This window comes from Halyomorpha halys, unplaced genomic scaffold, assembly GCF_000696795.3.
Source record: "Halyomorpha halys isolate HHAL.00 unplaced genomic scaffold, Hhal_1.1 Scaffold322.1, whole genome shotgun sequence".
In the NCBI taxonomy this organism is placed as follows: Eukaryota; Metazoa; Arthropoda; class Insecta; order Hemiptera; family Pentatomidae; genus Halyomorpha; species Halyomorpha halys.
Window position 1 is genome coordinate 127,019 of NW_027104705.1, and position 16,568 is coordinate 143,586.

General features: G+C 29.0%; 1 protein-coding gene across 1 annotated transcript in view; it reads left to right on the forward strand.

The window, feature by feature from the left end:
• Positions 1-16,568, forward strand: part of LOC106681257 (macoilin) — a 31,565-nt gene that overhangs the window by 5,654 nt on the left and 9,343 nt on the right. The window contains exons 5-9 of the mRNA XM_014421482.3: positions 406-472; positions 5,478-5,595; positions 11,254-11,398; positions 14,553-14,723; positions 15,791-15,949. Of these exons, the coding sequence (XP_014276968.1) occupies positions 406-472; positions 5,478-5,595; positions 11,254-11,398; positions 14,553-14,723; positions 15,791-15,949 (660 nt within the window). The remainder of the gene's footprint in view (positions 1-405; positions 473-5,477; positions 5,596-11,253; positions 11,399-14,552; positions 14,724-15,790; positions 15,950-16,568) is intronic.

The following is a 16,568-nucleotide window of genomic DNA, read 5'->3' on the forward strand; positions in this document are numbered from 1 at the left end:
ATTTACATAATTTTAATCCTACCTTAGTTTACTTTATTATATATTACTATCCTACATTGTCAAAATATTTTTAGTTGTTTTTGTATCTTTTTTAGCCCTGATGAATCTCTACAAAGTGGGGTGAAACATCTGCAAATAGATAATTAACTATTTTTTGTTCCTATTTGACCTCAACCCTGACCACCTCCTTCATATTTTGAAAAATATGGTTAATCATTTAAACAAATAAGTTAATTTTACAGTTTGTTTATTTTTCAGACATTTTTCCCTTTCATTTTATATTTCTCTGCTAAATTTGAATGTTTAGTACAGTATCACTAGTACGAAATTGGGATAAAGTAAAAAAAACATTCTTTTTGGATTGAATATTAATAGGTTTTAATATTATTCTTTTTTTTTTTTCAGCATTGGGTACCCTGTTGTTACACTAGGTTTCGGATTCAAAAGCTATGTCAGCTTTCGGATACGACAGGTATGATTGATTTTGTTTATTTATAAATTTGGATTTAATATGATATTGATAGTTGTTTTTTATTTACTCGTCTTTGTAACATATTTTTTTTTTTTCTATCTATTTTGGAAATTATCATCCTTCAATTTCTGTATTATTGTTCTTTTTTATCTTTTCTAATTCATTATTTCATTATATTTTATGACGTTTTATAATTTCATTTTTATTTTGTATTGTACTTTAAGGCTCTAAAGCCTGATTTTGATGCCTATATATTATTCTAAGAGATCAATCCCAGAATATATAAAGAATATTATTATTATTAATAATAATTCAGGCCTGTCCATTTTCAGAGGCCTTCAATATAATCTTTTGTTTTTCCTGTCATTTTAGTTCAATTTATGCTCGAAATTTTATCATTAGTAAAAAAAAAAAACTTTTAACACTGTAAAGGTGACCACTGTTTTGTTTCCATGTACAGCAAGATATTGAACTAAAATAACAGAAAAAGCAAAAGGAGATAATGAAGGCTATTGAGAAGGATCGTCTGAAATGTCTGTAGTATTAGCACACTGATGTAAAATTAATAAATAAAGAAATTGAAGTAAGTCTGCTAATAATTCACAAACGAAAAAAACAAAACAATTAAGTTCAGAATTGACTTCGAATAATAAACCAATAAAGAAATAAAAATAATTTTTGATATTAGTGAAGAGAGATAAAAATATTTTTGCGTTGATAATCCAATTATTTCTTAAGGTCAATAATAACCAATTAATTATTAATCTATTCCCAATCATGAGAGATAGTTGACCGTTGATGACTTATACGAGGAGAAGATGGTTGGAGGGTGCGGTCAAAATAAAACACAAATAAGTTGAAGTAACTTATTTAATTGTGCCGGAATTTCTAGCCTTCATCAGGGCTAAGATCAGAAAAAGATAACAACCAATGAATACAGAAAATATAAACATAATAACATAAAGTAAATAATTGTATAGAATGGAATTTATAAAATAAACTGATGAGAGAAGTGGAAAATAAAATGTATACATAGGTAATTGAATAAGTAGGTAAAATAACATAATTAAGGAAATAAAATAAAAATGAAGTTATATAATGCAAAGAAATATGAATATATTAGTTTATTAATAATTTATTTTTAATAATAGTTATTATTATAATAGTTTATTAATAATTTAAAAATTAAAATTATGGAAAGAAAAATAAAATTGAGAGAAAGAAAATATATGTAACAAATGAAATATGTAACCATAATATTAGATAAAGAGGTAAAATATAAGTTAAGTTTAACAAAAGAAATGAATAGAAAAATAAAAAAAAAATTTGAAAACAACAATAATAATATATGGTGAACATAACTAATAACGTGGGTTAGGAAAATTGAGAAAAGAAGGGAGGGGGGTTAAAATAAAGATATGGGAAAAAAGAGAATAAAACATTAAACAAACTTGTTAACCCGCAACCATCTTCTTCTCGTATATTAATCTATTGAGTGCAACTCTTTAAAATAGAGGTTTGTATACTGAGTTGGGCAAAAATTAAGAGATATTATTATTTTATTTATGAAAAAGCTTTTATCCATAAAGCTAATTTTTTTCCACCCCTGCTTGTAATTTTCTATAACTTGAAATGAATTCCGAGTCTACCATGTCAGACATTGGTTTCAAAAGATGAAAAACCTGAATGGTACATTTGGGCTCTTGTAGCTCCCTCTACATTTTTTTAATGAAACCTATAGAGCTTGTCTTATAATTGTGTCTTTCTCTTCTAGTTCGTCAGTTTTTGGAATTTTGTTAATGGCGTTTTTTATTTTATTTTTTTTATTAGTGTGAACCTTTTTAATGACAATTGTAAAAAAATACTGTATTTTCCACTATTAACTCAGCCATTTATTTTTAAGTTTGTTTATTTATTTAAAATAAGTTGATACCTTTGTTAAAGAGTTAATATTCATGAATTCTTAATACAGTTGATAACTAATACATAAATTTAATAAACATAGTTGTTTTTGTTTATCAAATACCTTTATGGATTAATAAAGGGATAAAACTTTAGTAGGCTTTGTTTACAACATAATGTGTATACAATTGTACTCATATTAATGTATATATATTACATTTAAAATTTAAATTATAAAGAAATAACATGGACACTTTCGACTTTGTGAATAAGGTAGTTAAATTTAACAGCATTTCAAAGCCAAATGTAATCTTCTCTGATTCGATTGTAACCCCTTCCATTTCGAATATAAATTTGTAGACGATCTAAATTCCAATTCATAAATTGGAATTAATACCTTCTAAAACTTATTAAATAATCACTGTATCAGAAATGCATTCAACATCAATAGGAATTCCAAATGCACATCCTCATCAAAAAATCTGTTCATATAAGTAGAATTAATACTTCAAAACTTTATAAACCATTCTTACAGTGAATAATAATTATTATTATTAGGTCAAATATAAATTCTGTTAGTTTATTGATATATAATGTAATAATTTCCTGTTCGAGAGTAAATAATAATTTAAAATAGAAACTTCCTTTGATCCGTTCTCTTGACTGTCTTTATTTTTCTCCGTTCTAGCTCTTATGCCATTATCAATAAGATCTTAAAATTGATGTTTCGAAGTTTAATATTTCTCAATTGCATGCTTTTATTCCAAATTTCATTCATAAGCAATTATTCCTTTAGATTGGGTCCTTTCAGAAAGGTTGGTATCCTATTTTGTTCATTATTTTTACTTTTTTTTTTTTTTTTACCTTTATTTTATTCTTATTTCCCTTTTTTTTTATCTTTTAGTTTGTGCTGTATTTTTTATATTTCTCTTTTATCTACTTTATTATTAGTTATTATTTCCTTTTTCATCAATTTTCTAATACTTTTCGCTGTACTTCTTATTTTTGTTTTCTTTAATGTACCGTGTTCATTTTTATATTAACTTTCACTTATTTTAAATTATATTTAACCATAGCCTAGTTTACTTTTATTTCATGTTACCTATTCCTCTTACTTTGTTATATTATTAATGTGGTGAAAAACATAGGCTCACTATAGATAGTTTGTTCAGTATTTGAATTATTCTAACCGCACGCGGACATTCTTCCTTTTATAAATTATACTTTTATTTTAATCATTTAAAATATTAAACTCATTCGTCTATTTGTTATCACTATTTTATAAATCCTGGTGTAAATTTGGAATTAGTATTATCAAAAACATAATAAACAGTTACTGTAAATATTTATAGAATTTACATTAGACTTGCTCTCTCCTCCCATAATTACTGTAATTTATAATTTTAGTTTTATCATTATAACAAGTGTTTAAGACGTTGAATGCTGGAGCCGTAGGATATTCGGCACAAGGAATCGCCCCCTGGACCCTGTTTCATAATAAAGTACAACCTAATACTATTAGTCTTGTAGATTTATCTTAATTCAATTATACAGACTTCTACAATAGTAAATTGTACTTTAGTATTTTTTTAATTCCTGTGATATAGTCATCCCTATCATGAAAAAAAATAAGTATTTGTATTATTACCACAGTAGTTTCTACACTTGTACTATGAACTAATACTATTAGCTTTCATTATGAAACAGGGCGCTGGCCGTAGCATATTCTGTTCAGGTTCTTTTATCTGGAAAGTGTTCTCCCTACTCCTGACTTAGTCATTCCTTTGTCCCATCTCCATGGGCATTTAGTATCATCACTACCTTCATGATAGCATTATTGGTTCGAGTTGGTGACGTTTTTACAAAGTATTATAGACTTAACAACAAAACCTTAGGATTTCACTTGCTAAATATAATTTTTATGTACATTACTATTTAATATTCATAATAATCAATCTATTTGTAGAAAAGTTTATTTTATAATTTTTAATATAAAAATTTGTTATACTTTTTTTGAAAAAAAAAATACTATTTTGCCTAATTTTATTTCTCTTGTAGGGCATTGTATGAATTTTTTATATCTTTAATTTTTATTTAGGTTCAATTCCTTTTATTGAAGGGCCAATTTTTCAATTTGGATTTGATTTAAGTACCACATTTTTTTGGTAAGACCATTTTTTTCCCTTGCCTCTATGCCAGGGCCGCAACATATACAGTGCTACTTAAAGGATGAATTTCTCTTAATTGACTTATATGAAATGTTTTAATATATTTTTTCATGAACAAAAAACTAAAATGAATATAAAAATGTAAAAAAAAAAAATGGCACTTGGGGCCTGTTTTGACATGATCTGGTGGCAGTCAAGGTGTTAACAAAATAAATTATTTCAAGTTAGGATTGGGTTACATTTGAAATGAAAGAGGTTACATTCCAAATTAAAAAAGGTTGCATATGATTTGGAAAAGGATAGGTTTGTGATTTAGTAAGGGGCAGCGGTAGCAGCGTGGTAACACGCCAGTCTACCAATCCACAGGTTGTCGGATCGAATCTCGGTCCCACCCGTGCTTTTTTCAAGCACAAAATAATGTAAAACTCACTGACAACCTCCCCCTGGGCATTTGTGAGGCCCATTAGCCAATGGGTGGCACTCACAAAAAATAGATGAGGAAGTGATGAACCCACCTTGCGAAAAAACAACGTCAAGAAACGTGCAATGTATTTCCTAATACTGGGAATACTACCTCCTAGTATTAGGAAATACATTGCGTGAGGACTTAGGGCTCCATGGTCTGTTGCTGATTGAATAAAAATAATAAGAATAATGCTATATTATAAGAAACAGAGATAGGAAAAAATTAGCTCTAGCTAAAACTAAAAGTTAAAATTGCCATGGATACGAACCTTATTCATGAATGAACCATTGATAAATAAATATCGTATCCATGGCAATTTTAGCTATTAGTTTCAGCTATAGCTAAAATTACCATGGATACGACCCTAATTCATGAATGAACCATTGATAAATAAATATCGTCTCCATGACAATTTTAGCTATTAGTTTCATAGTTGCCCAACTCTGATGACAAATTTATTCCTTTGCAGAGAAAACAACGGGAAGTGAAAAAAGAGAACCAGTTTTACATGAACCTCCTTGCGCAGGCCTTGCCGATTGAGTCTGTGCAATCTTCAAATCAGCAGCAGCCGCCAGACAAAATCAAAGGTAATTTATGTTTTAAATTATTATCTTGGTTTAAATTTCTTTTTATTTACATAATAATAATGTGGTCAAAATATTACATCAGGCCCTAGTCACGAAGTATAACTTAATAGATGATAAGAGCCCATATTATAAGTACCACTTAATTAGACTCCTCCGAAAGTGACAGATATACGCCGATGGGTAGACCGAAATGTTGATGAAAAGCGTTAAGTCTGATTTTAGTTCAAAGGAGCGTCACTGGACAGATGTATGTAGAGAACGATTGATCGTATCAGAATCGAACCTTCGGGTTCGCTAAACCTTTATATTATTATTATAACAGATTTTGGGAAGAGAAAATGTGATTCAAAATTTTTTTTCAAAACAGGATCAGGGACGGTTTAAGGAAAAAGGTACTGAATCAGGGAAAGTTTTAGGAAAAAGGTATATTTAATAGAGGAATAGTAAAATGGTACTTAAAATAAAATTTAAAATTGTGAATATTAACAAAAGAGTATTTTATAATTTCAAAGTTTTTGTTGTAAACAATTTATGTACAAATAGTGTAACTTGGTCAAGTGGACCCTGGATATATGAGGAACCTCTACTACTGATAATTACAAAGAGGCCTTGACACTTAAGCATTGAAATAGCTCTTATTACTGAGAATTTTTAAACCTTAGTAATTGAGATTTGATTTCTTTAATTTTCTTAATACTTTTGCCTCTGTAATTGGGATTGTGTGGTTCAATACTACATATAAGTAATACAATTTATTAGGTTTAGACAGGTTGCGATACGTTTCTGTATATACATTTGAATTTCTTCCCCTCATGCTTTGTTTTTCAGTACTATCAAATGTCTTGTACGATAAGCAATTAAATAAAAGTGCACAAAATGTCGAATCAAAAGTGTAATTTATTAAAAGCTGCTGACAAATTAAAGCTATTGTTAGATTATGATAGTCAAATATTGTTAGATCATGTGAAAATCACATGACGAACGAAGTATTATTTAGGAGCATTTCTTCAATCTTCCCATTCAAATGGCCAAGTCTCGGATTGACAAAATAAATTCAGCCGTACTCCTGAGATCCTCCACGTTGCCATACAGCTTGGTCACCAAGTCAGTTTCAGGCCATTTCCGCTTCTGTTTTTCCTCCATTAGGACACATGGTTGGAGAATGTGCTCGGTTATCTGTTCTCCCCTTCCACATTCACACAGGGGGCTAGGACCTATTTTGAATTTTTTATGGAGGTGAGCATTGAGTCGGTTATGTCCAGTTCTTAAGCGATATATTTGGGAAGTTGGTAATACGGATCATGGGGTCTGAAGTCCGGATGCTCATCATTCCACCTCTGCTGAACCGACACTTTGTTTATGGATTTAACTTCCTCCAGACTCTGTGCGGAGGTGATTTGAGGCAATTTGAAACATTCTTTCACTAGTATATCTGCCAGTTCATTTCCCGGTATTCCATAATGCCCAGGTATTCTTGTAGATGGTGGTAGCATGCTCTAACTCAGTGGCAAGCATCGTCAACCCTGCTTTCCACTTGGACTTTAGGTTCAAAAGAACTGAGGCTACGTCGTTCAGAAATACTATTTAGGAGTTTAATGTACCGATATAACTTATTTTTTTTAGCCCTGGAGAGGTGTAGCCTTGAGCATTTTGCTCATATTGAGAAATAATGTGTTATATATGTTCCTATCTATATGATAATATATGATAAGTATCTATATGTTCCTAGTATTTCATCTTTTTTGTTTATACTTTTTTTCTACCTTCCATAAACCCTTTGATGTTGTTATTGGCACATTTTTATTTATGTTAATCCCTCTTTTAACTCTGCTCCTCTACTCAATTCAGTTTAACTCTGACCTCCCTCCTCACAATAGTAAGACTGAGCTTTTCTCTTACCAGAAATTTCCTTGCGTGATATCGTTTTTTTCTTATTTGAACATTTTGCTCTCCTCGACACCTGCGTTTTTTGTTTTACATTATGAGCCGAGACAAGATCTTAGATCTTTTACAAAATCTGGATTCTTCAACTCCTAATGGAAGAGCTACAATTTGCGATTTCAATTTCAAATTGCATTGAAAGTATTCATAAAGATTTTTGTCATCATTACATTCCATTATATAAAAAACTATGAGATATGCCTGGTTAATCCAAAGGTTTTGTATTTTTTTTTTTAAATAAAATTATATATTGGAAGAAGATAGTTGACCGTATGAAGTAGATTGTAGAAAGATAGTCCGGGTGGCAGTCAATAAAGGTATCAAATTAGTAATGTAAAGTAAGAAAAATATTTATTGTAAACCAATGTTGTCCTTTGTATTACTATCAGACAGCCCTGACGAAGCCCTGTAAAGTGGTGCGAAATGTTGGTCAACAATAAATAGTTTTCTTATACTATTTTGTGGTACCTTCATTGATCGCCACCCAGACTATCTTTCTAAAATTAAATTAAATTTAATAAAACATAAAATATACATTTTATACTAACATTTTAACCTCTAGAAATATAAAAAACGATAAATTTAGATCTCTCCTAGAGGGACCTTCTATAAATAAGACAACTTTCATTTTAAACTTGCCTATTTGGAAAACTGGGTTCAATGAAAATCCTGTTTAAGTGATAAAATGTCCTAGGTCCCTTGAGATCCTAGTTATATAGGTTATACGATAGTTTCTAATTTAAGCACATTTATATCTATTTGAGATTTTATGTTAATAAAATTATAATAATCATATAATAATAAAATTATAATAATCATATAATAATAAAATTATAATAATCATATAATAATAAAATTATATTAAAATCATCCCATACTAATACAACAGATTTAAACATTTATCATCGATAAGAAATCAGGGCCCTGTTTCATAATGAAAGCTAATAGTATTAGTTCAAAATACAAGTATAGAAACAATGTGGTAATTACACTAATATTTATATTTTTTTATAATAGGAATGACTATTAGTGATAATGCAGGAATTAAAAAATACTAAAGTATAAGTTACTATTATACAAGTCAGTGTAATTGAATTATGATAAATATACAAGATTAATAGTATTAGTTTGTACTTTATTATGAAACAGGACCCTGGTGACATTTAAATAAACCCAAGACCTCATGACAGAGTTAAACAATTGAATTAACTTAGATGAATCTGATCCTTGTATATTTTTCATTTGATAAAAAAGATTTTGCTGCGTTCTTAAAAGATGAAAACTGAAATATAAAAATTTGGTATAGCATATGCTGCTTCTTTGTGATTTAAACTAACAAACATTCTTATGCATCACAGCGTGGTTGGTAGTTTTTATTTATTTTGTATTATCAAAAACTGTTTATTTATATAATTTTTTTTTATAAAGTATCACTTAAAGTTTATATTTGATCTTTGTTTTGATACAGTCGTAATGGCCTTGTGAGATTCAGATATTACTATTACATATTGTTTATAAAATCCTTATTGAGTTAGAGATTATAAAAATACAATGTTTTAAAACTTACCTTCAAAATTAATGACTCTCAACTCTGTGAAAATGTCTATAAAAGTCTAGTGTAACTGTCTATTTCAGCAAAAATCTTGGTAATGGCGTCTCAACCACAAAACTGTCTCTGCCATCGAATCATTTTTTTTTTTTGTTATATATTTATTTATTTTTTCATAATTAGTATGCTATCATATATAATGGTTATATTTTTATTAATTGGTCTAGTTGTTTGAATTAAATTAAATATTTTGGTATGTGGAAAATCCTTTAATTATCAAGCAATTGTATTTTATTTCTTTATCTGTATTTATAAATGTTCTATCTAATTTTTTATTTTTTTATTCTCAGCTATATAAATATTTAGTATATTGAATTTATTTAATTTATAAACCTCTAGTCAGCTGTTTATGTTAGATACAGTTGTCATGTGTGTGAAGGTCAGCAATGGTATTAAATTGAGGCCTATGGTTGTAAAACATGGTGACTGAAATTTTTTTGCGTCACCGGTTTATTAGAGGCTGATTTCATAAATTGTTGAAAGAATCTTTAAGAAATTTGGTTTCTTTAGAGAATAATGTTGATGTTAAGTTATGGCGAGTGACTCCTCTTTGATTGTAAAACATTGTTATTAACCAAATATGAAGAAGATTGTCATGGTTGCGGTAAAAAAAGAACAAAAATAGTTAATAACTTTTTTTTTCCCAATTTCGCCCCACTTTGTAGAGCTTCAACAGGGCTGTTCAAGTTGATAGCTCTCGAGAGCCAGTCAAAAGGCATTAAAAAATAGTTAACAACTATTTATTTGTCGAAATTTCATCCCACATTGTTGAGATTCCTCAGGACTAAAAAAAAAAGTTACAAAAACAACTAAAAATTTCTAGAATTTAGAATTAGAAGTTCTAGAAGTCTTCTAGAACATATTCCGGATTATTTTTTAATATACACTAATGGTTCCAAATCCGAAAGCTCGACCATCTCATCTTTCGTCACTCATGATTCAACCCACAAGTTTAAATTACATAAGTTATGCTCAATATACACCGCCGAACTCCACGCGATAGCATCAGCCCTCCACTTTTGCTTTTCAATAATTCAGAAGACTATAGTAATAATCTCAGATTCATTGAGCTCTCTAAAAAGTTTGAGAAACATGTACCCTGAACATCCACTAATCATAAGAATTCAATCTTTTCTTCTAAAATTATCACTACAACGTAAATCCATTATTTTCATATGGGCTGCAAGCTACATTGGCATTGTTGGTAACGAGCTCGCAGACAAAGCTGCCAGAGAGTCACTCAACACTCCCTGGCCGAGGCACTGCCATTCTTATCGCCTCAGAACTCAGTACACCGCTTAAATTACAAATATTAAAAAAAAGCTCTCCGAGTAAATTAAAAGAAATAAAACGATCAGTAAAACCATGGTCAACATCTTACCGCAACAGCCGCAGGGAGGAAGTTGCTCTAACCCGCTTGAGAATAGGTCATACTCTCCTTTTTAAAAGCACATCGCCTTCTTTATAAATTATAAGTCCTCTTCGATTTTTTTTTTGTTTATTTATTTTATTTTGTATTTTTTACTTTTATCATGCCATAGGCGTTGATGAACAGAGGGTTTTACGCCTTTAAGCAACAATCAACAACAACAACAACTAAAAATATCTTGAAATTGTAGGATAATAAGATACTAAAAAATAATTTATGGTATGATTAAAATTATGTAAATTTAAGTGAAAAGAAAATTAAAAATAAGAATTCCTTTTGACCGGACCCCCTAAGCATCTTCAATTATTTTAGTTTTTGCTCTAATTGAGTCATTCAGTTGACAGAATTACCAACACTGTTTTCAATAGTCTTCAAAAATATTCCTGAATACATTTTTCTTTTGAAAAAATTATGGCAAAACATATTAACTGATATAGTGAATGAATTTCCATAGCGACTCTGATACTTAACTTTGGCAATTAATAATTTGTTAAAATTATTCCTTAATTGTTTTTCTTGACCGAAAACCCAGACCAACTCCTCTTCTTGTTTATATACAATCCATAATCTATTTTGTAGTATGTAATATTTTATTTTAATTTTTAAATTAAGTTTTTTTATCTATTAATGATTTTTATCCAAGAGACATTTTATTTAAGGTTTTTGTTCTATCAATTAGCTGAAACGAGCAACGGCGTGATTCACCATTTGAGCTGCAGCAGTACGAGCAACAAGCAGCAGAGAAAATCGGTAGACAAATCTGTCTCGGAGCCGTATGCAAACGGTAGTGCGCATACGGAGATTGAGTGTACCGAGAAATTAAAGTAAGTTATCGACTTATATTCTATTAATTATTTTATATATGCTTGTTTGAGAGTGGTTTAGTTTATTTATTCTTAATTTAAAAACAATTTTGATCCATTGTTTCCCTCAACTTTTATTCTTTAAAATTTTTCCAACGTTTCGGCCCTCAGGCCATTCTCAGGGATTCCACCTTCAATATTGATGTCATTTCTTTTTCTAAAACTTAAAATTGCAGGCTAATTGGCTTTGTCCCATATAACTTTTTCTAAAAAAATCTTTCTTAGATTTAAAACCTTTTTTACAAAACACTTTTCTTCCTTCCTTCGCTTATAATTTTCTCATCAATTGAATAAAAGAAACAATCAAATAATAAGTGAAGGAAGGAAGAAAAGTGTTTTGTAAAAAAGGTTTTAAAAATCTAAGAAAATTTTTTTAAAAAAGTTTTATGGGACAAAGGCAATTAGCCTGCAATTTTAAGATTTTGAAAAAGAAATGACATCAATATTGAAGGTAGTATCCTTGAGAATGGCCTGAGGGCCGAAACGTTGGAAAAATTTTAAAGAATAAAAGTTGAGGGAAAAAAAGGATCAAAATTATTTTTAAATTAAGAATAGACTTATATTCTTTTAATATTTAACATGTAAATTTTATTTTGTGAAACCCATCCTATATTTTCTCACCATACGCCTATTTTTCTTTATTTTACATTTCAGGACTTTTCCCCATCTTCAGGTGTGGAGATGATGCATCTGAAACTTGATAGTATTCATATAGTACAAGAGTTAGGAGAAAAAAAGTAATTTCACTCCAATTTTTTATTACTTTAATGAAAACTGTATAATTACTAGTAAGAATTAATGAGTCTACCACGTATAGTTAGGATTGATAAAAAATGGTGGCTGTTTCAAAACGTTAAAAAAATTCATTCAAAGCTCCATATTGCTAAAACTACCTATAACACTAGAAAACCTAATATAACAAAGTACTGAAAAATCAGTAGTTAGTGAATTTATTGTGGGAAATTATATCTCAGGAACCATGAGATGTACAGATATCTATTAGGACTCAAATTAAAGATAGTTTAATGTACTATAAAGTAGTTTATTATGTTTATCTTCCTAGGATTAGTAGTTTTCATGATATTTGTTAAAATACATTTTTTTCTTCTTGTTTACAACAAAACTTCAAATGCAGATGTCATAAAAACTACTATCCTTACAAAGATGAACGTTATAAGCTCCTTTATAGTAAAACAATCTTTAATTTGATTGTTGGCAGACATCTGTATGTTTAATGGTTCATGAGACATAGTTTTTCATAAATTAAAAATTTTGTCTGAATAATTAGATATCAACATTATTTGAATTTATTTTGGCAATTATAATGAAAACCTACTACTGCTCCTATGAAGATAAACATCATAAACTACTTTATAGTACATTAAACTAGCTTTAATTCGAGTGCTATTAAATATATAGATCTATTAGATAAATGAATAAAGGTTCCTGAGAAAAAGATTTACCACAATACCAATTTTTCAGTATATATTTCATGAAATGATGCTTTTTAAAAAATTTTACCTCAGGAACTATTGAACGTAAATATTTTTTTTAATGTTTGAAACAGCCGCCATTTTGTATTCCCTCTAACTATACTTGGCAGACTTATTAAATTTAGACTAGTAATTAAAAATAGTTTTCATTTTTCCACTGGGATCTTGTACTATAATCTATATAAAATATTTTGTCATGATTTAGTTTAATTATACTGTAAGCTACCATTTTTTTCTGCATTTTCACCATCCTACTCTTGTGAGAATCAATTTCAATGAATGAACACTAATCATTAAGAAATACCTTCTCAATGAATGAACATTAATCATTAAAAAATAAATTATCAATGAATGAACATTAATAATTAAGAAATTCATTCTCAGTGAATGAACATTAATCATTTAGAAATACATTTTCAATCAATGAATATAATTCATTAAGAAATACATTCTCAATGAATGGACCCTAATCATTAAGAAAAAAATAGTAATATACAGTATAATTTTAACTAAATAGCTAAACAAAAATATTTTCTGTGGATTACTAGATTGTATTGAGTTTCCGATGTATCATCGTGAAGATGGAAGAAGAGTGCCGAAATATAGTTGAAAGAAAATTCAGTGTATAGTGAGAAAATATAGGAAGGGTTTCACCAGATTAAACTTAATTGAAAGTATTGATTAACCATCCAATTGAAAAACATTGAGTAATCTTCTAATATTTTTATGCTGGAAGAGTTTATTATAAATATGATGCTAAGATTGTATCGTCTGTAGGATACAACAAGGTTTAGCATTTTTAATTAAATAAGTTTATAGTTTTTGTTATGATTAATCTGTTCAGGTTATGTTATCAACCTCCATTATTTGGCTAACTGAAGCAAGGGAGAATTGTAATTATAATATTAATTTAATAATGTACTGTACGAAGATTGAGGAGCTTGAAATATATTGAAAACATTCCAATAAAAAAAAATTGTACACAGTCTCATCTCTGTAATCCCAACTAGTTCCAGCGTGGGGTGTTCAGATTAGTGAAACGTTTGGAATACAGAAAGTATTAAGAAAAATTATTGCTTTCTCTCTTTCTATTCACCTTTCGTCAGGTGCTATGAGTCTTATAACATCGTTGGTTACTAGCCTTATTTTGAGCGATTACACTTTTGTTTTCTTTTAAATCCCCAGTAATAAATACTAAGCAATAATTTAATTTGTTAAAATTATAAGACTGTTCATTTATAGGTGATAAAAAGAATAAATGCAAATAAAAAATACACTTTGTATCTATTTATTTAAAATGTGATAATAAAAAAAATGAGTTCACCAATAAAATTTGTATTATACGTATTTCTATTATTGATCATATTAGTAAACACCTAGTATAAAAAAAAAAAAATTCACAACTTGTCCTTAAAGCACTATTTTTGTTGAAACAATATGTTTTTTTCATTTATATATAACCATTTATTTCGTATTGATAAAATTTATATTCTATCAACTATAATTTTGAATATCATTATATTTTGGAGTATCAGTGCCTATCCTTCCCTTTCTTCTCTTCAAGTTTTAATTTATAATAAATTTACAAATATAATATTTGTTTTTGATTTTTGTCTACTTAGAGAAAGCGATGAGCTGGAAATAGAGAAGGAGAAATGCCCAAGCAATAATAAAAAGAAAGGCTCGAGCGGTAGCCAACGAGAAAACCGCAAAAATCAGAGTAAAAATCACAGCAAAGCAAGTGAATCTCCTCCGCTTACTGCTGAGCAGCAGCGGGAGGAATATTGTCTCAGGTAATATTACTTTATTATTATATTTTTCCTTTTTCTAATTGATTTTCCATAATAAAATTAGAAATTTGACCAACTTTATTATATGATTGTAAGATTGTAAGGTCTTTTATGTGATGATATACTTGTGAGATTGTAAATCTTATGTGATAATATACTAGTGAGATTGAAAACCTTATCTGATGATATTCTAGTAAGATTGGAAACCTGTTGTGATGATATGCTAGTGAGATTGAAAATCTCCTATAAAAAAATATCCTATTAATGTTAGAAACCATTTGCTAAAATAACCATTACAGTTATAGCTCAATCACCATTACGGAGGTTTAAAATTTTTATTATAACAACTAAAATTAAGTAACAGAGTAAGATAATAAGATAAGTGTTACCTTATTCTCTTACTCTGTTACTTATTTTTGGTTGTTGGTATCTTTTTTAGCCATGATGATACTCTACAATGTGGGGCGAAATGTTGGCTCGTAAGGAATAGTTTATTTTCTATTTGAATTATTTCAACTGCACCCGGACCATCTTCCTTTTATTGATTACACACGGTTTTGTTATAGAGTGACTAATTTTTTTTTCTTCAAATAATTGAACATTAGAATGTTTTAATCATTTACTATAACAAGCATTCAAAATCTCATTGGCATCTGCTTTATCAAGTTGGATCTTTATTCTCTATAAGTCGTAACCTTGACACAGTTGATAATTAAAAAACTTATGTAATAAAAAAAAAGTATTTACTGATTGTATTTTAACTTTTTCTAATTAATAAACTAAGAATATATTAGAAAAGAATTAAATCCTTTCTGGTTCTGCTTTGTTAATATATTTTAAACATTTGATTAATATATAAAATAATAATCCTCCCACTTGTGTGTTTCAAAGCTCGAATATCTATTGGTGTAAATAATGTTCAAATATGGTTTTTTAAAATTTTCTATACACACTTTAATGTAATAACATCTTGTTTATGTACATAAGTTATTTATTTTGGAATTTATATTATTCATATGGATACAAAAAATATCTCAACGATCTATATTACATAAGAAAATGGTTTTCAGACTCGAATGTGAAATAAAGAGACTGAAAAACGATCTGTCTTCGAGTAGGCAGAACGAATGTGATCTGAGATCTCAATTAAACTCGTCGATTAGTAGCGAGCAAAGGGTGAGAGCGGAGCTGGCAACGCTTCACCACACAAACCAGGACCTTCAAGCCAAGTAAGTAATGTTCCATCTAGTCACTCATTATTCATACTCCTTTTATTTAAATTTAATAAATTCCATACACCGTCTATACAGCTGATATTCCAACCAATCCTAACACTAACCTCACCACGTATGCCGATGACACATGTGTGCTCGCTGTTAATAATAACCTATTAATTGTATGCCAAAATCTCCAATCCCATATCACAGCCCTCGAAGAATGGTGTCATAATTGGAGGATTAACATAAATTCCAACAAATCTCATCAAATCACCTTTACCCTTCGTTGTAAACCTATTGACTGCCCTACAGTTTCATTTAATGATGTTACTCTTGTTGAACAGATCCGCTACCTTGGACTACATTTGGACAAATGATTAACCTAAAATCCTCACACAAGACTGAAAAGACAGGAAACTGCACGTCGCTTTCGACTATTACAGCACTTACTAGACAAACGGTCTAAACTTCCAATTCATTACAAAAGACTGATCTACATGACTATTATAAGGCCTATCTGGACATACGGAGTTGAGCTTTGGGGCTCCACTAAACCATCAAATTCCTCCTGAATCCAATCCTTAGAGTCCAAAATCCTTCATAAAATCTATAATGCTCCTTACTTTGTCAC